General features: G+C 40.3%; 4 protein-coding genes across 6 annotated transcripts; 2 read left to right on the top strand and 2 right to left on the bottom strand.

Moving 5' to 3' along the window:
• The first annotated feature begins 3,903 nt into the window (after nucleotides 1-3,903).
• On the top strand, nucleotides 3,904-5,529 carry mtrfr (mitochondrial translation release factor in rescue). The gene is made up of 2 exons (XM_042100970.1): nucleotides 3,904-4,494; nucleotides 4,772-5,529. The coding sequence occupies exons 1-2, from the start codon at nucleotides 4,225-4,227 to the stop codon at nucleotides 5,009-5,011; spliced, it is 510 nt and encodes a 169-aa protein (XP_041956904.1). The 5' UTR covers nucleotides 3,904-4,224; the 3' UTR covers nucleotides 5,012-5,529.
• Nucleotides 5,474-9,834, bottom strand: LOC121715344 (cyclin-dependent kinase 2-associated protein 1-like). 3 transcript variants are annotated; one of them, XM_042100973.1, is made up of 5 exons: nucleotides 9,786-9,834; nucleotides 7,348-7,493; nucleotides 7,175-7,272; nucleotides 6,951-7,077; nucleotides 5,474-6,232 (listed from the first exon to the last, which is right to left on the bottom strand). In XM_042100973.1, the coding sequence occupies exons 2-5, from the start codon at nucleotides 7,418-7,420 to the stop codon at nucleotides 6,165-6,167; spliced, it is 366 nt and encodes a 121-aa protein (XP_041956907.1). In that variant the 5' UTR covers nucleotides 7,421-7,493; nucleotides 9,786-9,834; the 3' UTR covers nucleotides 5,474-6,164. The 3 variants fall into 3 exon arrangements, with proteins under 3 accessions (XP_041956907.1, XP_041956906.1, XP_041956908.1); XM_042100972.1 differs by lacking the exon at nucleotides 9,786-9,834 and adding an exon at nucleotides 7,852-8,005; XM_042100974.1 differs by lacking the exons at nucleotides 7,348-7,493; nucleotides 9,786-9,834 and adding an exon at nucleotides 7,852-8,021.
• kmt5ab (lysine methyltransferase 5Ab) lies at nucleotides 8,986-13,499 on the top strand. The gene is made up of 8 exons (XM_042100968.1): nucleotides 8,986-9,193; nucleotides 9,537-9,625; nucleotides 9,900-10,053; nucleotides 10,929-11,073; nucleotides 11,380-11,470; nucleotides 11,612-11,671; nucleotides 11,782-11,972; nucleotides 12,366-13,499. Exons 1-8 carry the CDS (start codon nucleotides 9,184-9,186, stop codon nucleotides 12,574-12,576), a joined length of 951 nt encoding a protein of 316 aa, XP_041956902.1. The 5' UTR covers nucleotides 8,986-9,183; the 3' UTR covers nucleotides 12,577-13,499.
• On the bottom strand, nucleotides 13,259-19,116 carry rilpl2 (Rab interacting lysosomal protein-like 2). Its single transcript, XM_042100969.1, has 4 exons — nucleotides 18,640-19,116; nucleotides 17,844-17,992; nucleotides 17,017-17,193; nucleotides 13,259-14,704 (listed from the first exon to the last, which is right to left on the bottom strand). The coding sequence occupies exons 1-4, from the start codon at nucleotides 18,934-18,936 to the stop codon at nucleotides 14,683-14,685; spliced, it is 645 nt and encodes a 214-aa protein (XP_041956903.1). The 5' UTR covers nucleotides 18,937-19,116; the 3' UTR covers nucleotides 13,259-14,682.
• Between the last annotated feature and the right edge of the window lie 168 nt (nucleotides 19,117-19,284).

The raw sequence follows: 19,284 nt of genomic DNA, 5'->3' as shown, positions 1-19,284 counted from the left end.
GCCTGTTTTGCTTGGTGCGGGCAGACCCCTTCCGTTCCGTAGTTCCATTCGGACTTGCCCTCACCCAAGACATCCTAGGTACTGTGCACCGCTTGCTGGAGTGACACAGTACTACATTGATGTGCAGACTTAACGCTGCTTTCATTCAAATTAGTCAGGTTTACAATGGCCACCTAAATAGGATAATAATAAGAGTAATGATAAGAGTAATGATCAGGTCAAGGTAAAAGTTAAGGGCACATTGAAAAGAGTTCCTATGTTTTATGCTTCTCTTTGTCCTGGTGCATATGTGAGCGCACATCATGACACTAACCACACAATCTTAGAAAAGCTATAGGCCTATAATAGGCCTATATAAAAAGCTATAGGCCTATAATAATGGGGTAGGCCTATTCTTCTGCATGCATACAAATTCACACATCACATATTTGTGGACTACATTTCCAAATGATACCCTACCTATTTCATGTGAATCTGTTGTAATTATTTTTCAGCAAATGCTGGTGACATTTAGGCCTATTTAAAAATATTCACCAGCAGCCTTGTGAATTATCAACACTATTCATTTTGATGATTGATCACATGGGAATTTTGCCAAATAATGTCACTAGGTTAAATATCCAATCCTCAGGTCTTTGCACTGGCTCCCAGTTTAGAATTGAATTAAAAGTTCTATTTCTTGTCTGTCTGTAAGACACGGCCTGGGCCCCAGTTATATTGCGGACGTGTTTGCACAATATAGACCTGCTAGATCTCTTAGAGCTACTGATGCTGGTCTGCTGATAGTGCTCAAACAGGGTGAAATGGCATTTAGCCATTATGGTGCCCACTGCTGGAACCAACTCCCAATGGAGATCGGATCTGCCCCAACATTAACAAGAAATTAAAAACTCTATTATTTTTGTACTGACTTTGTTAATGTGTTGGCATAATCATGTTTAGTTCATTTTATTTTATTAGATTTTTGCTATTATTTACATATATTTCGGTCTGCTTTTGTTCATTAATAAACATTATTTTATCATAAAATGTAGAGCCCTTTGAATGACCATTGTGTATGATAATGTGGCATATAAATAAAACAAAAATGAATTAGAACTGAAATAAAAGATCATATGTATTAATTTGTGATGGAAAACAACAGTCAAAAGAAACAATCAGACAGACATTATTTACAAAGGTCATAAAATTAAATATGCCTCTACATATTTCAGTTCTGTGAACTGTAAGTTGCATCAAACTTTGACCAAGTTGGAGAGAGTCATAATCAATTTAAGATAAGATAAGATAAGATAATCCTTTAATTGAGAAATTTGCGTTGATACAGCGTCCAAGACAACCCCATACACCCCCCCCCCCAAACATCTTCAGTAGGACATGCAGCAAATACACATTACACAAATACACATTCCTTGGGCATGCTTCCCAGCACCATACCTGTTTGAGCTCATGTGGGGAAAGCACAACCACCATGTACAGCCATTTATCGCAGTAACAGACAGTCTTATCATCCTACTACGCACTAATGCTAAATACATAAAATAAATAAATACAACAACAACAAGGATAACCTTTTCTAATGGGAACCCACAGTTCTTAAGAATAATTACATTGTCCTTGTGTAATGTATAAAACTGTATAAAAAAGTAGCCAGTAAAACATCTCCAGTAGTTCTAAAGTGCCTTGTGCTCTATTGGGGTGGTGTTTATTATACAATCTAACTGCAGTGGGTAGGAAGGACCGGTGATGTCTCTCCTTTATACACACAGGGTGTAGCAGCCTGTCACGATCACTTATCGATTAGAAATCACATTTTATCCAGGAGTTTTATTTGCGAATCCAAACAAAAATTGTATACCTGTTGTACATCCCCAAATCAGAAAAAGTTGGGACGCTGTGTAAAATGCAAATAAAAAAAATGTGATAATATACAAATATTGTGAACCCTTAGCGGCACATAGACAGGCCATTTTAGCCCATGCTGTAGGCACTAATGCACTTCCACACCATCATAGATGTTGGGTTTCGAACTGAGCACTAAAACAAGTTGGATATGTTGGATACTTGGATAGGCCCTCTCCTCTTTAGCCCAGAGGAGTCCATGATTTCCAAAAATAACTGAAAATTTTGATTGGTCTAACCATAAGACCTTTTCCCATGTTTCCTCAGTCCATTTTTCTCCTCAGTCCCAACAAGCTTAGGCCCAGATAAGATGGTGGTATTTCTGTATTATGACTAAATACAATTTTGGCTGTTGCATGGTAAAGTTTACACTATAGCATTTCTGAATTGAGTATCAAACTGTGTTCATAGACAATGGTTATCAGAAGTTCTCATGAGCCCATACAATGATTTTCTTTAGAGAAACAGGTCTGGTTTAAATGCAGTGCCATCTGAGGTCCCAAAAGACCACGGCCATCCAATACTGTTTTTCAGTTCTGTCCCTTGTTTGCAAAGATTTCTCTGGATTCTCTGAATATGATGCATTTCCCAAATACTTCACAATTTCATGGTAAGAAGCATTAAAGGGGACTTGGCAACTATTTCAACGTAATAAACCCGTTTAGAAATCATTTGGATGGTTAAATGACCTGTTACGGTGAAAATGGTGACTTTTCCCGCTGCCCCTAGCGTCCCCAGGCGGAAAACCAACCTTGCAACATTGAGACTACCGTCCGGGAAAGAGAAGTGAGAAACAAGAAACTCGTTTTAAATCGTGTTTCTTACCTTGTAACATCCACATTGTCATGCCGAACTTTTGCTAACCGTTTTGCTAGCTTGTAAACAAATCCATGTGCTTTATCGTTACCCTTTTCCAGTTTGAAATAGCATAATGCACAATTTCTCCAGCAGAGGGGGAAATCCTGCAAGTTTCCCTTTAAAATGACATTGTGTCATCATTTGTGCACACAGGTCACAGAGTGATGAATACCCCTACATCTTTACTTCTACGAGACCCTGCCTTTTTCGGATGCTCTTTTAAGTTGTGAAACATTACTCCTTTTGTTTTCTTTATCATTACACAACTTTTCCAGCATTTTGTTCCCCTGTCCCAACTTTATTGAAACGTGTTGCTGGTATTAAATTAAAAATTAATATATATTTTCCATGAAATAGTCAAATTTGTCATTTTCAACATCTGATATGTTGTCTGTGTCCTTTCTGCAAATAAATATGAGTTTACGACATTTTCAGATTATTACATTCTGTTTTTATTTTAATTTCCCCCACATCCCAACTTTGAGGTTGTAAAACAGAAACTGAATGTCTTAAAGTATATATCATTGCATTTGTCATGTAATTTGTCATTTCCCAGCATATAGGCCTAAACCCTGCTGGCTTTCCTCATGCCTGGTTGAAACCAGACAGGAGTATTTTATATTGTTATCATGAAGTAATAAAGACCTTTGACACATTCACTAAATGGGACACTGACAACAAGCCTTAAAATAAATCTTACAGGAGGTATCAGTGTCCCTATACCCAGCCTTTGGGCATATGGGAAATGTTAGGTAAACAATAGCATCAAATCTACCAACTTGTCTGATTATGCAGTGTTTAATTTACCAGTGGTAAAATGTAGCCTGCGATGTTGTTGCTAAAATTTAACAATCTGGGGGAAATGAGTAGGCCAGGCATTCACTTGTCTTGAACAGTTTGGCAAACTTGGATGGGATAGCAGCCTATCAAAAGTACAAACACTTCTTCCTGGAAGAAGAAGTAGGCTAGAAAGAAGAAGAAATACATTCAGCCCATTGGACTTCCTCACAATGTAAAAAGAAACATAATTGTAACATGTGTAACATCATCGAAACAAATGTAACATTACGGGATCTTTTCGTATAGCCTATTTTCGTCACCCTAGCCACTAGGTGGCAGGAAGGGTTTTATTTTTCCAATCTTGTCAAACATAGTAAGAAAAGAGAAGGAAATGACGGACGTGTTTTATAACCGTTTGTAAAGAGTTTTCAACCTAAATGCATGTGTCGAGATGTCTTTAAGAATATGTGCACTATTACACTATTGGAAGGACGCAGCAAATGTTCGTATGGCGATCACGAGTAATTCGTTTTCTTCCTAATTACCTGGCTGGCCCTAATGTCCATATTAGCCTACCATTGAAAGGTCGACCCGACCGTCTGAATGATATGGGGACGTGTCACAACAACCCTAGACAACATTTAATGTTTTATTTGTCGAAAGTTTCACTGGTCATAAATTGAGATGACGTCTCGTGGCTTGCCACTATTTCGGTGCGTTTGGGGAATAGCGAGGTCTGGACACCATCCTGGGCAATCTCGACTGAATAACGTTTCCTCAGGATGGCCACAAAGTCAGGTTGCAGGGAAGAAAAAATATTTCAACCTCCCCAACTTGAAAGAGGAAGAACTAGAAGAGCAGTTTGTGCGTGGATCTGGCCCAGGTGGACAAGCCACTAACAAAACAAGTAACTGTGTGGTACTCAAACATATTCCCACAGGTATTGTTGTGAAGGTGAGTCACCTGGCTGTCAATATTGAAGTTATTCTTATCTTTGTGATTTTGGGCAAATGTCAGACCTTCAGTGTTTTGCATAAACCAAAGACAATTGGATTATATACAAAAGTAGTGGCACAGATAAGATGATGATAATGCTTTTAGTGTGCTTTCATAACATGATAGGGGTTCAGGCTTTTTCAGTGGCTGATGTGTATAAATAAAATTAGAAAAAATTCCACTTTCAGCATGGCACCAGTACCATTTTAACACCTACTAATCATCCCCTTTTCAGTGTCATCAGACACGCTCCGTGGAGCAGAACAGGAAGCGGGCACGTGAGATCCTGAGACTGCGCCTCGACGTATTTCTCCACGGTGAGGAGAGTGAGGTGGAGCAGAACAAGAAGGAGGCTGTAGTGAGAAAGCAGGAGAAACGGCGCCAAGCCAACGAGAACCTTGAGAGGAAGCGCCTTTTCAAGCAGAGCTTGCTGGAGGAGCTCCCCCTATCCAAAGACAACAAGAACCAGGGATGAGATGTCTGACTCACTTAGTGCTGGTGTGCAACATTTGGGGACACAGACCTCCCTACAAAACATAACATCTGACATACAGCCAGATGGATCACTAGGTCTCTGTCTGTCCTGTGAAGTCTACAGTTCTTCAGACTTGTGCCTAAGGCCTCTGGGATAGAATCCAGTCAGAGTGCTCATGGATAGTCTACTTATTAACATTGTGACTCAACAACAGAGAGGACGACGAGGAGCATAGAATTGTGAAAAAGGGAAATTATGCTGATCGTTAAAACCCATTGCATGCATTACACTATGGGTAAAGAGTTTGCAATCCAGAATGTTGAGCAATTCCACACACAAGTATTGAAGAAGTAAAATGTGAAATGCCTTCTTATGTGCAGTACTGTTTTGTGCATTGTGCCAGCAGCACAACAGACATTAAGATTGTGCCCTCTCAATCTGACTTTAAATGATAGGAGACAATTTACATTAAAATATGTTTTACTTATTACACTTAGTAATAAACAAGGAAATGCAAACAATTGTCTTCATTGAACTACTTGTCCATACCATGTGTTTGGCACCGTCTTTCTCACTCAGCGATGCTGTCTGCAGCCTTGTGCCACATAAACCATGCAATTTCCAGAAGCCCCACAGCATTAAAGATGCAGTCCACCATTCGGTTTTCACAAAAGGTTGTTGATATTTATGCTCAACACCCAATCAGTTTGACTGGATCAACACTCCTCCGCTCCATGTTCCTGAAGCCGCGTGTTGATTGGCTGGGAGTGTGTGAACACCAGAGCGCAAATACACAACAGAGAGCTAGAGGGCCGTGAGGAGCAATTTGCTGAATTTGACAAAAACTGTAGGATTAGAATAGTGGACTGCAACTTTTAATTTGTAACATGCAAACATTTTTGTACAGTTTTGTAATCCAAAGAGAAATAACAATATTCCCTAACGGGAACATAAACAAGTCCAGGAAATTCCTGTGTAGATCAAATATACTGTTCTTTCCCTTCTCAGTCATACATACTCATATGCATACACACTCATACAGTACAGCTACATGTAACAACAGTTTGATTTTTTTGTTGTTGTAACATTTGTTTTTGTTGTTTGGGAAAGGTGGGGATGTGATCTGACTGGAGAAGGCAGGAACAAAGCAGCTTTAGGACCTGGCATTCCTCTCTGTCTCAGCCAAACACTCGCGCACCAGCCCTCGTGCATGGATGATGCCTGTAATATACACATGAACATTAATCCAATTATTTATCCATGACCTAATTTTTAAAAAATGGCAAAAAAGATTTTGTGGTCACATAATCTTAGACACAGTAAGAAAACCTTGTGTTCAACATCTTGTAACATGTAATTGGGTGATGTGTAAAAGCAACACCAAAGCACTTTTCCTCTGTCGCATGCACGCTATTTGTTTATCCAGCACCGGCTTTGCAAATAACTATGTTCACAGACAAGGCAGAGTATGTTGCATGATTTCATGAAAGTATGGTGTATTGCGACATGAGAAGCAAGTCAAATTTGTAGTTTCTTATGTCTCATTCCATCGAACTACAGATCCGCTACCCGATATGGCAAACTGGCATAGTGCGGTTATAGCCGACAGAGGGTCGCGAAGCGAATGCAGTAGTGCCGTTCACCCTGTTACGAGTTGGTAAACCACTGAAACGATTTTAGAAACATTATTTGAAGATACAAAAAACTCTTTGGTGTTGCTTTAAGCGATCACATGAGTAGTGCATAGATGAGTCAGTAGAAACCTGTTCACAAACCCTCACTATCACTACAGATAGTATGTGGGTGTCCCTATGACATCACACTACATCATTTTTTGCACTAATGGCCCTTAGAAAACCTATACTGTATTTTGCTCACAGACAATGAAGTGGGGATAAGGCCATTGGAAGACCTATATTTTGTGTGTAACAAAGTGTACCTCTCTTGAGTCGCTCCATGGCAGTCTTGCTGCCAGCGTAGGTCGGCCGGATCTCCTTCCCCAGCTCCTCAATGATGGCGAGCAGTTCTGCATACTTGCTCTGAGGCACCTGGGTGCCACTTGTACCCTGTAGAAGCAAGTCCCCCCAAATTATATCTCAGTGTTTTAACTTAAAAGTTTGGTATGTCATATGCAAACTATTCAGAGAGCTTCCACATACATACCTGTGTGTATCCCAAAGATGGTGGTCCATAATCATTGACAATAGGGCGGTAAGACTGTAGTGTTGCAATATTTGGGGAAGGAGAGTGGACTGTCCCAACTGCACATAGAATAACTGATCATAAATGACTGTGCATGCACAGAGAGACTTTCCAAAAGTAAAATCAATATTTACCATAAGTTGATCTGTAACTGAATGGATTTATTAGATTTGTGCTACGCTTTAGGGCTGACAGGGGGGAAAGCATGCAGTGTGCCTCCTTAAACGCTGGGTGTCATCAAAGGGTCAAATAATGCTCTTCATCCAGATCAATCATTAGCCTTGGGGGAGACAATCATGGAGGAAGCTGAGCGGTCTGAATTAAGCAGCCGAAGTGATACATTTTTACCACGTATATGGAGAATGTTCATCTGGGAACAAGAGAACAGTGGTCCGTCCGCTTTTGTAGATAAGCGATTGTTCAACTTTCGCCTTCGAAACTTTAACGATGAGCTCGTGCGAAACGTTTTGGATTAGTAATAATGGCGGATATGAATCAGCTCGCAGGATCTGACCCTATATATATAACTGGACAAAAACTACAGACACGAGCTTTCCCCAGGTATTCAATACAACATCGAAATTTGCATCCGATTTAATTGTCCTAATCATGAAAACGAACCGTTATTTTTTCCTTACCCTGATTCACGGAAGTTCCCTGAACATTTTGGTGGAGGTTTGGTTTGTAAGACATTCCCAGAGACATGATAATTTGGAGAAATAAAAACGTCCTGAAATCACTGAAGCGTCTCTGTCTCCCTCCGACACTTTTTGTTTACAGCGGGAGCAGCACCGGCAAATATGGCCGTCACTTTATATTGACACCCACAATGCAATATATCATAACAATGGCAATTTTTCCGACATTTTACAAAAAATAGCAGACTTTGGAAAACAATGACGGGACTCAATTACAGTATTTTACAGTAACCTACAGATTTAAAAACTTTGATTACTAATACAAAATCTTCTTTCTGGGATATATACGTAGCCAAGGGCATATATATTAAGATAATAAGCTGACCCACGATAAAAACTTCAACGAGCAGATGATGTCCAACATTTACATGAATCAATAAAACTCGCCCACGTGCACGACACAATCACATAGGCTACAGTCCTGAATTACTTTAACAAATATTGATTTTCTTCTGGCTGTGTTCACATAGCCTATATAAAACAAAACTTTCTTATTCAAACGTGGAACACAGCAAAACATATGTGTATAGAGTTGCAAATGATTTTGAGATGTTAACATCATGTGGAACCGTGACTTTAGCTACGCTGTTGCTTGGTTTTATTCAGTCTATGGTTTTATTACGAGATATCGACCTATTTTGCTTGCCGTAAGCTGCTCAACTAGATCGATTTTATGAATTATTTATTAATTATTATTATTATTGAAGGATTGTTTTCGTGGCTAGTAGTATGGATTCACCTCAACGCTTGGGTCCAGGGGTAACCTCCTAGCTATAACATTGGACTCTGTAAGACCATGTTAAAATACTAGTTTGTATACTCAGATAGGCGTGCATGTATCTTGTTAAGTGTGGTTGCATTACAATTCCTGGTATATGATATTATCTTGCCGGCGTATATTATTATTGGTTCAAATGTTATTTTAATTTTCTCTACTAGGACCTAGCTCGCAACTGAGACAAGGAGACAAGCACCCTGCTGCTGCTAGTCAGTTGTAGACTACGTATTTGGCATTCATCTCAGTAACCAATCAAAATCCATGTGCCGGGACTTTCAACCAATCTGCTGTGTGGTAGATTTTTAAATAACCAGGAAGTAAGATAATCTGGAGTGTGTGGACCACCAGAAAGAACAACGTTATTGAGGCAGGGTGAATATTTGAGAAATTTTAAGAACAGCGGACAAATTATAAATTCAGAGTAACGTAAAACCCCAAGTTAGGTGATTTAAGTAGGTTATTTCTAGAAACCAGGCAACATTTAACACACCAGAATGGCGAGAGGTAAGTAAAATCAAGCCGCTAACGTTAGTTAACATTAGCAATGATGGCATGATTATCCAGTTGTAACGTTAACGAAGTAGCTAGATATCCACTGCAAGTTAATGTTAACGTTAGTGTTCTTCTAGTGAGCTAACGGACTAAGCGAATTTTCCCCAGTTGGACAAAGCGCCCTCATGGAGTTAACTTTTAACACAACTTAACTGTTAAACTAAGTTAGTCAGTCAACAACATCAGTGCCTATTGCTAAACTAACGTAACGTTAAGTTAACCTACTGATGTTTAGTCGTGTCTCTGATATTTTCTCAACTTTTAGTTGTCTTGATAAGTTATGTTCTTTCTTAAGGGAAGAAAAAACAACTCGCAGTCAGTAAACCTGAAGACACCCGTAAAGTCGTGAAAGGAACCAAAGAAAACAAACCAGAAACCAATGAGGTAACGTTATTTTCGCCTAATACAGAGCACATTTTATGATAACAGTGACGTTTGCTTTAACTAACGGACCTTAACGTTACTCTATTCTTGTTTAGTGTTCAAGACAAGTTCAGATTGATCCATATTCATGATTCATAAGTTATAGAAGATATCAACTCACCCGTGCCTGATTTTACCAGCTGTGTGCCCTGTTGTCATGGTGAGGTGACTTGCCACGAGGCTCCAGCTGAGAGCCAAGTTGATACAGCATGGTTACCTGTACATTCTCTTGCAGACTCCTGTGTGTCACGGTCAAACTACTATGCACAGTTTCCTCAGCCCAAAAAAGACGCGGTCTCCTCTCCGCCAGAGTCCTCTCACCTTGCTACATGAAGAGAATTCCACTTCAGCCTCTATTGCTCCAAAGGACGGCGTTAAACAGGGAGAAGGTAGTAAATTAAGTTGTTGAGCTCACGCGCCTTCCAGCTGTCATATGAAACGTGTTAATGCAGGACCTTGAAACCTGAATGCGTTCTGTTTCATACTCCTTTCTGTCACCAAACAGTTTTAAATAATAGGGCCTTTAACATGGTGGGTGTCAAACTTTTATGGTGATAGTAGTTTGTCAGGCTGACTTCACATAGTGACGTTCAGTTGCTTTGCTTTCCACAAAACCAGTTCTTCCACGACACTGATTGTACAGCTGAGATACTTCGAAACATGGCTAATGACGTCAAATACTAAGTTTTTTCAGTGTAAGGCTAAATAAGCTGCAAACCAAAGTGTCCTACAATACACACCCTACTACCTTTGCTTATAGCAAGACTGGAGAAAAACCGTGATACCTGTATACACCACAAACCACTTAAAATGGAACTCAAATTCCACTATTTTAGCTGGCTTTTATTATAAGCCTAATTTATGCTTAGCCTTTACAAAGAAATAACTGCTGTTATGGGACAGCTATACTGCATTTCCTTTTTCTAAAGTACAGTGGAGGACCGTACAGTAATATGTTTGTCCAAATATTGCATTTGTGCAGTATATACGAAGCGCAATGCAGGTTAAAAATATTGCATTTAGTGCATATGGACTGCAAATAATTTTTCCAAAAGTCAGGTCAACCCTAACAAAAAATAACTGCACTAACTAGAAGTAGTGCAGTTATTTTTTTGTTAGGGTTGACCTGACTTCATTGCAGAGGAGTAATACGTGGGCAGAGACACGCACTGTTTTTCAACTAGAGTTGTTTCGTTTATTAAAGAGGTACAAACCATATGCTGAGTGCTTGTATGGTGACCTCAGAATTCCTGTTTACCCACAGCGAGACAGAATCTGAGCCATCCCAACACTACAGTCACACTAGAGGCAACAAGCTTTCCCGTTGCAGATGAAGACAAATCACCTGATGCACCATCTCTGCCCACACAAAAGAACAAGAGCAACATCACTAGGACTAACATGAAAAAGTGAGTAACAACTGTTATTAGGTCAAATAGTGTTACAAATGGGTAAATGAGGAGGGGGTTATTGTTTACATGATTTGGTTGGCTAATGAACCATTGGATAGTTAAAATGAATGGCAGTAGTCAGAGTTTACTCATTAAAATATTTCTGTTGTCCGAATTCAGCTGTTGCCATGGCAAATGAGCTAAGTGGTCAGTCGGGTCCCAGAGATCATCTGACTGCATGAAAACAGGCCTTTGTGTAACATGTGCTCTCTTGTGTTTTTTTTTTTTGGTGCTCATTTCGTCATTGTCTGGATTATTGTGCAGACCAGAGAGAAGTGATTCCCAGCGGAACACAAAGGTCACAGACTATTACCCCATCAGGAGGAGTTCCAGGAAGAGCAAGACTGAGCTAAAGGTGTGTTTGGGGGTGATATTTTGCTAGCTTAACTTGTTTTTGTAAAAAAAAAACTACACAAGGTGCACAGACCATCAGTGCATAGGTGTTAGTTGCAAGTGTACCATAAGCTGAGTGCAGGTTTGTGCTTTCTATGATCAGAGTGAAGAACAGCAGCACATAGAAGAACTGATAAAGAACAATGTGGAGGAAGGACTGGAGGTAAGCCATGAAACACTCACACTTTTTTGGGCGTGACTAAGAGTTACAAGCATTAATGGCTGGTGAAGATTCAGTGTTTTTTGTACTAGTGGAGTCCTCTCCCCTCTTAGGTCAGGCACCTGGAAGGAAAGGGGCGAGGTGTGTTTGCCTGCAAAGATTTTCGAAAGAGTCAGTTTGTGGTTGAGTATCATGGTGACCTTGTGGAGATGGTGGAGGCCAAGAGGAGAGAGGTGATGTACGCACAGGATCCCACCACTGGGTGCTATATGTACTACTTCCAGTTCCTCAGCAAAACCTATTGGTGAGTCAGCCAAAACATTGCAAATATAGACACCTTCTCACATGGATTTAAGGAAAACTTGGGTATTCTAGATTCTTAACACACCTATGCAACAAATCCACTGTACTAATTTGACCTAAAATGTAATTCCATTGGCTGAAGGTTTACTTCCTAAATGCATTATTATGATCGAAAGCAGTTAGTTACACTTCAGGACCTATTCTGAATAGTGAAGCCAAGTGCCAAGACTCGTTTTAACTTGAAACTTTATGTTGTCAGTAAACTATATATAAAGTAGTGGATTTGCTATGTCAAAACACTTCCTGTGGAAATAAAGCATCAGATGATGTGGCTGATTTATATGTACTGTGATTGCATAGTGAGCACCAGCTTAGAGCCTTCCCTTTCCTTCAGTGTTGATGCTACGATGGAGACTGACCGTCTAGGTCGCCTGATTAACCACAGCAAGAGTGGCAACTGCCAAACCAAACTCCACAGCATCGGAGGCACCCCACATCTCATCCTGGTGGCATCGCGGGACATCCGGTCAGGAGAGGAGCTGCTGTATGATTACGGGGACCGCAGTCGAGAGGCAATTGCAGCCCACCCCTGGCTCAAGCAGTGACCCTGCCCTTAATCTAAACATTGCCTCAATCCTCTGGGTGCATCAACATCTTCTCCAAGGAGGCAATTAAGAACTGGCTTGCCTTTTCCTGATCTTTCACCCAAACAAGGTGGCTTCCTCACTGGTAGGTTCCTAAACAAGACCCAATCCGTTCAGGAGGAAGAGAAGTTGAAAGGACAAACGACACTGGTGAATAGTAGCAGTGAATGTCAAATTGACACTTTATCTTAAGCCCTTGTTTGGAGGCAAAAGGTATGATTTTATAGTTTTATAGTTTGTCAGTGATGATTGAATTGTACAGTGGGTTGGTTGCACACTGTTCCTTCTGGATGGGGAGAACTTACATGGGCAGTGGATGGCTTTACAGGTAACCTAGTCACCACACGCCATATAGTAGTTCTAAAGAACTAACTGACTACTACTAGGTCAATTGAAAACGTGACTCCTTATGCTAATTTTTTTTTTTTTTTTTAAAGTGTCTGTGTGTGGGCTGTGTTCAATTGTACATACTGGCTTTTTTTAATCTAAAGATTTTTATATGAAAAAAAGTGATATTTTGTAGTGTATGAGCAGAGTTGCAGCAAGAGAATCTTTGAATCTTTTTTCCTCCCCTCCAGCAGTAGCTCAGTTGTGATGTTCTATGAAATAATTGCCCATCTCTGACAGAGGGCATGAGAAAGTGCTCTTTTAAAAGTTTATTTTTAACAACAAATGACACAAACATTAGTATTTTCTTAAAACTAGGGGTTTGTACAAATTGTATAGGAAATGTTACAGCTAAACAGAGCTCTCATACTGTTAAACAACCCTATTACTAAAGCTTGAAAAACACCATTTTCTTATTTTATGTAAATAGTATCACACAGTGAATACAGTGTAACTATTTGTTGCTGTCAATAAAATACAACTGTATAGAAGCTTCACTAATGTTTCTTTAGATACTGGTTGGATTCTATTTTTATTGATTTACTTTTAACACATTGCCCAAATGAAACCACAAACTGCCTATAGACCCTTTCAATCTGTTCCTAGAGGGTTTCTGGTTGAAACATTCAAAACCAATGCAGATCAGATGCTTGAATTTCCCCTTGGGGATCAATAAAGTATCTATCTAACTATCTAGATACTTTAGCATAATGTTATACAAAATGTCGACTTTAATACTTTTTTGTTGGTCCCAAGTTACCAGTAGCATTTTTTGTGCTACTGGAAATGCCTTAGGAACGCACATGTTTGTTTCTGCAGTTGAAAGGGTCTATGGTTTGCACTGATTTTACCCCATACTTCAATGCCAAAATGGAATGTTACTGATTTACAAACAATTTCAGCCCTCTGATAGACAAGTAAAGAACACATTTAAAACTATGATAAAATAATCCCAGTCTAGGGATTATGCATAATTATTCTTCTTAAAGATTGATATAAATACTGCTAAGGAAAGTAACCTCACCCAGTGGAGTCTATTTGTGTGTTATGAGTTTATTATGGCATTTAAAGGTTTGGGCACTCCTGGTCAAAATGTACTCCTGTTACTTTGAATAGTTAAGTGATTAGAACATTAAACTGTTTTTTTTTTTTTTTTTTTTTTTTATCCATTGGAAGAAGGAAAAGTATCACAACAGTCTGGGCATCCCAAGAGATTTGAGCTCTCCTTTTAAGGAAACTAAAAATCCACCATTTTAAAGGAGAAATGAAACTGGATTTTGAAAAATGAATATGTCAATGATTAAATAAAGGAGAGAGGCGAAACAAATTTGACCTCTTGTACTGTACATTTAGGAAATCACTTTCACCTGCTTTGCTATTCACAGCAACAGACATATTGACCAGGGGCGCCCAAACTTTTACATTTCACTGTGGAAGTCTCATTGTTTTTCCACTGCATTTAGAAAATCACCCATAAGGCACTGTGTGTCTCTTATCTCAAACATATTTTACATGGGTATATAATCACCCTGCACTGACATGTGAGCGAACTGGAATTTAAAAAATAATTGTTCAATCATTGACAATCATCCATGTAAAAAATATAACCTGTGTATAAAAAATGGTCAATGGTCACCTAAGTCAGGGCTCTAGTTGCGAGGCTGGTCATCAAAGGGTCTCCTATTTCCGGCGGAACGAAAACCTGCAAAGAAAGAGAAGTGTGTGTCTCTGAAACAGCATTGACCTTAAAGATCCAGGGTGTCACTTTTAAGAGTTTAGGATGCCTCACAAGGAATGGAAAAGCAAAGAATTCTCAAACTCAGGAGCTACCAGTAACAACACATTAACTCCAACAACTAAATGGGCATTTTGAATGTCTAAGAGCTGACCAAGTATGGTGTGCTTTCTTCCAACAAAAGTCAAGCTGGCATTAACTTGTTCAACTCTAGCCCTAAAGCTGATATAATCTACAATATGACTTTACATTTGGTGCTTTGAAACTGGTTGACTGGTTCAATCTGGAATGTTTTGGAACCCCCTGCGGGTGTAAGAACGAGTTCTAGAAATCACGTCAGAACAAAATTCCCACAGCTACCAGATTAAAACAACAAATCTCTGAAGTGCAGAAAAAAACACGTCATGCACAGTCCTATTTGTGAAAGCATCTCATGTGTGTGATGTCGTGTGAGATCAGATGTCATGAGATCAGTGTGTTATAGGACTAAAATGAACAAATAAAACATTGGTTTGAAGATATACTAATTAGTACCAGACAGTCAGTCCATTTACAAACTTTGCTTCTACTTCTTTCGACCTCTCATCCCCCTCATGACAATTTATATTGTTATTAGTGTTATATTAATAATGAATAAATGGAATTGTACGGTCCTTCAATTACCATCAGCCTAAGTCTGAAGTCAGTGAAGCTAAAATAGAAGAGATGCTGAAGTGTGGGTTAAAAACAACTCACAACAAAAATCTAATTTCACTTCTGAATTCCTCACGGAGTTGAACTCAACACTTGCGTGTAAGAAAAGAGACAAACAAGTAGTCATGGATAGAAAGTGCCTGGGTGAATACAGCACATGCTGAAGGACCTAAGTGACCGAGAACCCTAGCAACTGAGCAGAGCAACAATGGCACATCCCATAACACAGCGAACACACAAAACACAGTACAATCCACACCATAGTGGACAGGTCACACTATTTTTCATTACCTGGTTAAGACAATGTTAAAGCAAACTGTACAGGACCAACATGACCGCTGCAGTGGAGAGAAACTTGGCATGGCTTCGTGTCTAAAATACATAGCCTATATTTATGTCGTGTGAGACTTCTGTACAGAAATGTGCAGTAACGACAACTCAATTTTATCGCTCCCACCAATTCAAATCGCTATACTGCACTATATTGCAAAGGAATGTCTGTCGAAGAATCCAGTTACACACACACACGCACACAGTACCAGTCACAAGTGCATGATTAGAGTGTCTGGCCAATGACGTGAGCTGAACCTTGCCAAGATTACCAAGACAACAACCCATATTGGGGAGGCACATCAACAGACCTTATTGAACTGAACTAGATGTGCTCAAGGTGGTAAAGTACTGTTCTACTATAACAAAAATTCCCAGTCATGCTTATTGAAAAAAAAAAAAAAAAAAAAACACAACTCTGCCAGCAATGCATACCCAAACAGTCACACCCAAAACAACAACAGGTTCCAAATCAAAATCAGAGGCCTAAGCGCTACTCATTCAGCTACAACAAATGGACTTAACTCAGTTTAAGTCACTTTAAAAATGAAACCATGAGCTGTTCAAAGAACATAAGCATTGCGCTAAACACTCACTCTATAAAGAGGTATTATGAAGTTAATGTGTAAAAATAATGAGCTTAGTGGCTAATGGCCAACAGACTTGCGTTTCAAAGGCCACTGGCTAACTAGTTTGCTGTGATGTATTATGACAACATGCTGCTGTCTAGCTGGCTGCATACTGTGGACTGAAAAGAACTGTGTTTGTGCACAATACCGGCTCTGTAAATGGGAAACGAGGCCCTTCACACAATTCGAGCAAACACACTATTCCAGCCAATCAACAAGAGATGCTTGTTTTCCAACATTGTTTTCCAGGAGCATTGAGGGAGTGTATTTGATTGACCGCTGAGCTCAATCACCAACAATCCATGGAGAGCAGTTATACCTTTAAGTTGGAAATGTGGGGTTCTGGTGGAATAATAATAATAATGAAGCATTTAATGCCAGATACACACACTGGCTAGAGGTGTGTGCATGTGTCTGTGTGTGTGTGTGTGTGTGTGTGTGTGTGTGTCTCCTTTACCTTAGGCTATTTCATACTACTACCACAAAAAAAGATGAATGGAACCACACATGGGTCTACATTTCTGAATAAAAGGTCTTTCACAGCAGAATACCAACAACCCAACTCTATAAGCTCCCCATAACTTTTCTCTCCATCCTCTCACTGGTCAGACCAAGTGACACACTCACAGTTTTTGGATGGCGGTCTTCTCTTCCCTGGACTCCTCTTTGGGCTCCTCTTTGCTCTCATCCTCCTCTGTGATGGTGGTGATGTGAGGGGAGATGGCTGGCGTGCTGGGGGCAGACTCCAGCTCCACCTCCACCATGGCCAGCTCTGTGGGCTGGGCTGGACCTGACAGAAGACCACTGCGGATAAACAGGATGAGTGCAATTCAGAGACAGATGACAAAATAATCTGGTATTATGAGGGTTTTATCAGACTTCATTGAAACTACAATGGCTAGACAGCACGTTTTACATTTAGATAGGAAATTGTGTAATGTGTACACTGGTTACATCCGAAGTGTGTATTTGTAATGTGCTAAATAACCCCATATCTTGGCATCTGTTACTTGTGTAATACAATAAAGAATGTTGCATTACATTTTGTATGGGGAACATCAGACCCCACTGTTGAGCCTTATGAAGGTGTCGTGGTGTTGCATTACATTTTGTATGGGGAACATCAGACCCCACTGTTGAGCCTTATGGAGGTGTCGTGGTGTTGCATTACATTTTGTATGGGGAACATCAGACCCAACTGTTGAGCCTTATGGAGGATGTCGTGGGCCTAGTTCAACAAAATACCAATGAAGGAAAGGGCCTGTTTGACAACCCCAGTAAAAATTATCTCGAAGTCTGCTCTGTTGGTGATGTATTTTGGCCCACAAAGATTGCTTTGTTTTGATGGTAAATAGACTTGGTTGTTGATAGGCCGCTACCAAGGTATTTAACACCGCTCCTGTGTATATCTGAAATTAATGTATAGTTTCTGTGTGTGTGTGTGTGTGTGGGACCTCTTGTATAGCTGCAACTCCTCCTGAGCTATAAGTAGCTGGGCCTTGAGTTGGTTCCTCTCCTGCAGCACCTCTTTAAGTTCTTGCATTGTGAAGCGAGGGCGGTTGGGGTCCTTCAGGTCCACCACCAGCTTGTTGGGTCCCAGTGTCTACAGAAGAAAGTACACACTCTCGTTAGCAACAGATGACGAACCACGGCACAGGGCAGTATGGACCATAGGTCAGAGATGGCATGACAAACAAGCCTGCATGACGAGACGCATGACGAATAATTATTCTATGACACAGAGGTCACTCAATGCCCCAGATATGAAACGGGCCGAATGATCAAATGAAAACACTGTTGTACACATGGGAAAACTATTCTAGAGCAGTGATGAGATCTCTGGTTGATACTCCACTGCTTTCAATTCAATTAGCTACCAATATGCTGTAACAACAAATCTGAGTTCACACGCTCTGCTGCCTGCCAACTACATATAGTGCCAATGACACATATGGTGCAGCATCCCCCGCTATTCCGCTGACAGTGGATCTCCCCTGACCTGGCGTGGATGAGTGTGCTGTCTTGGATCAGATTTACACAACAGCTACTGGTCACTTTGTTACTTTGACTAACGCCAGATTAAGGACTGTGAATCGAATCCTTAAAATAAAGCACGAGAAATTCTGACTCCAACTTCAGTAAATTGAGAAAATTCTATGAGATCATTTGTGTAGCCTGCATCCGCCTGACTGTCACTCTATGCTAGTCAAGGTTCAATTTTCACCTAAGTTCACCGAATAGCCTACTCACCGAGCCCTGTTCAGATGATTTTTCCCCGACCACTCGGTCCAGTTCTCGTTTCAGGCTGTCTCTCTCCATTTTCAACTCCTCCAAAGACAGGTTGTACTTGTTGACCAACACCTCAAACATCTCCAAAACACGGACAATTCGGAATTGTAGGTCAGAAACATGTGCACCCGCCTTGCTAATTCTTAACAAATCTCTCCCGATCACGTAAGAAATGTCATAAACATCCTCCACTGTGAGCTGCAACGCGTCCTTTTCGAAAGCCAAAGCAGGCGAAGAGGAGTCTCGCAGTCCGTCCATGACTGTAGACGGTGAGTACCCTAAAGTTATATAAAGTTTACCAAGTTTATTTCCTTGATGTTTCGTTGCTGGGACTGAAAGTGAGATAGAAAAAAGTAAAAAAGTTTCGCCAGCCGGGCACCGTGTGACGGGCAGTCGGGCACTTAATTGGGAACTTCCTTCTTCTTTATTGCACTTTGACTGGCCTTCCGTCTGTCAACTTGAATGGCATTAGAAGCAGCCAATGGTCTGGCAGCAACTAGCGATTAACCTATCAGTGTTACACCCGCCTATCAGTGTTGCCCTAGCGACAGGTGAAGCCATGCGAACAAACGAAGAAGGGGCACGTGATGGTTAGAATTTGAGGCC

The sequence above is a fragment of the Alosa sapidissima genome, chromosome 8 (assembly GCF_018492685.1).
Source record: "Alosa sapidissima isolate fAloSap1 chromosome 8, fAloSap1.pri, whole genome shotgun sequence".
Taxonomy (NCBI): domain Eukaryota; kingdom Metazoa; phylum Chordata; class Actinopteri; order Clupeiformes; family Clupeidae; genus Alosa; species Alosa sapidissima.
The sequence above is the reverse complement of the archived record's forward strand: the minus strand, read 5'-3'. Positions and strand labels throughout refer to the sequence as shown.

What these genes read in the sequence shown, in the direction of transcription:
- LOC121715344 (XM_042100973.1), bottom strand. Translation starts at nt 7,420, where the DNA reads ATGCTTTCCCCCCTGTCAGCCCTAAAGCGTAGCACAAATCTAATAAAT. An exon ending in CATCTTTGGGATACACACAG is followed by an intron (nt 7,078 to 7,174) that starts GTATGTATGTGG and finishes TTGCTTCTACAG; the next exon opens with GGTACAAGTGGCACCCAGGT. An exon ending in CATGGAGCGACTCAAGAGAG is followed by an intron (nt 6,233 to 6,950) that starts GTACACTTTGTT and finishes TGTATATTACAG; the next exon opens with GCATCATCCATGCACGAGGG.
- kmt5ab (XM_042100968.1), top strand. An exon ending in CGGCGTTAAACAGGGAGAAG is followed by an intron (nt 10,054 to 10,928) that starts GTAGTAAATTAA and finishes GTTTACCCACAG; the next exon opens with CGAGACAGAATCTGAGCCAT. An exon ending in ATGTGGAGGAAGGACTGGAG is followed by an intron (nt 11,672 to 11,781) that starts GTAAGCCATGAA and finishes CTCCCCTCTTAG; the next exon opens with GTCAGGCACCTGGAAGGAAA.
- mtrfr (XM_042100970.1), top strand. Translation starts at nt 4,225, where the DNA reads ATGACGTCTCGTGGCTTGCCACTATTTCGGTGCGTTTGGGGAATAGCG. An exon ending in CCACAGGTATTGTTGTGAAG is followed by an intron (nt 4,495 to 4,771) that starts GTGAGTCACCTG and finishes TCCCCTTTTCAG; the next exon opens with TGTCATCAGACACGCTCCGT.
- rilpl2 (XM_042100969.1), bottom strand. Translation starts at nt 18,936, where the DNA reads ATGGACGGACTGCGAGACTCCTCTTCGCCTGCTTTGGCTTTCGAAAAG. An exon ending in AATCATCTGAACAGGGCTCG is followed by an intron (nt 17,993 to 18,639) that starts GTGAGTAGGCTA and finishes TTTCTTCTGTAG; the next exon opens with ACACTGGGACCCAACAAGCT. An exon ending in AAGACCGCCATCCAAAAACT is followed by an intron (nt 14,705 to 17,016) that starts GTGAGTGTGTCA and finishes CTTTCTTTGCAG; the next exon opens with GTTTTCGTTCCGCCGGAAAT.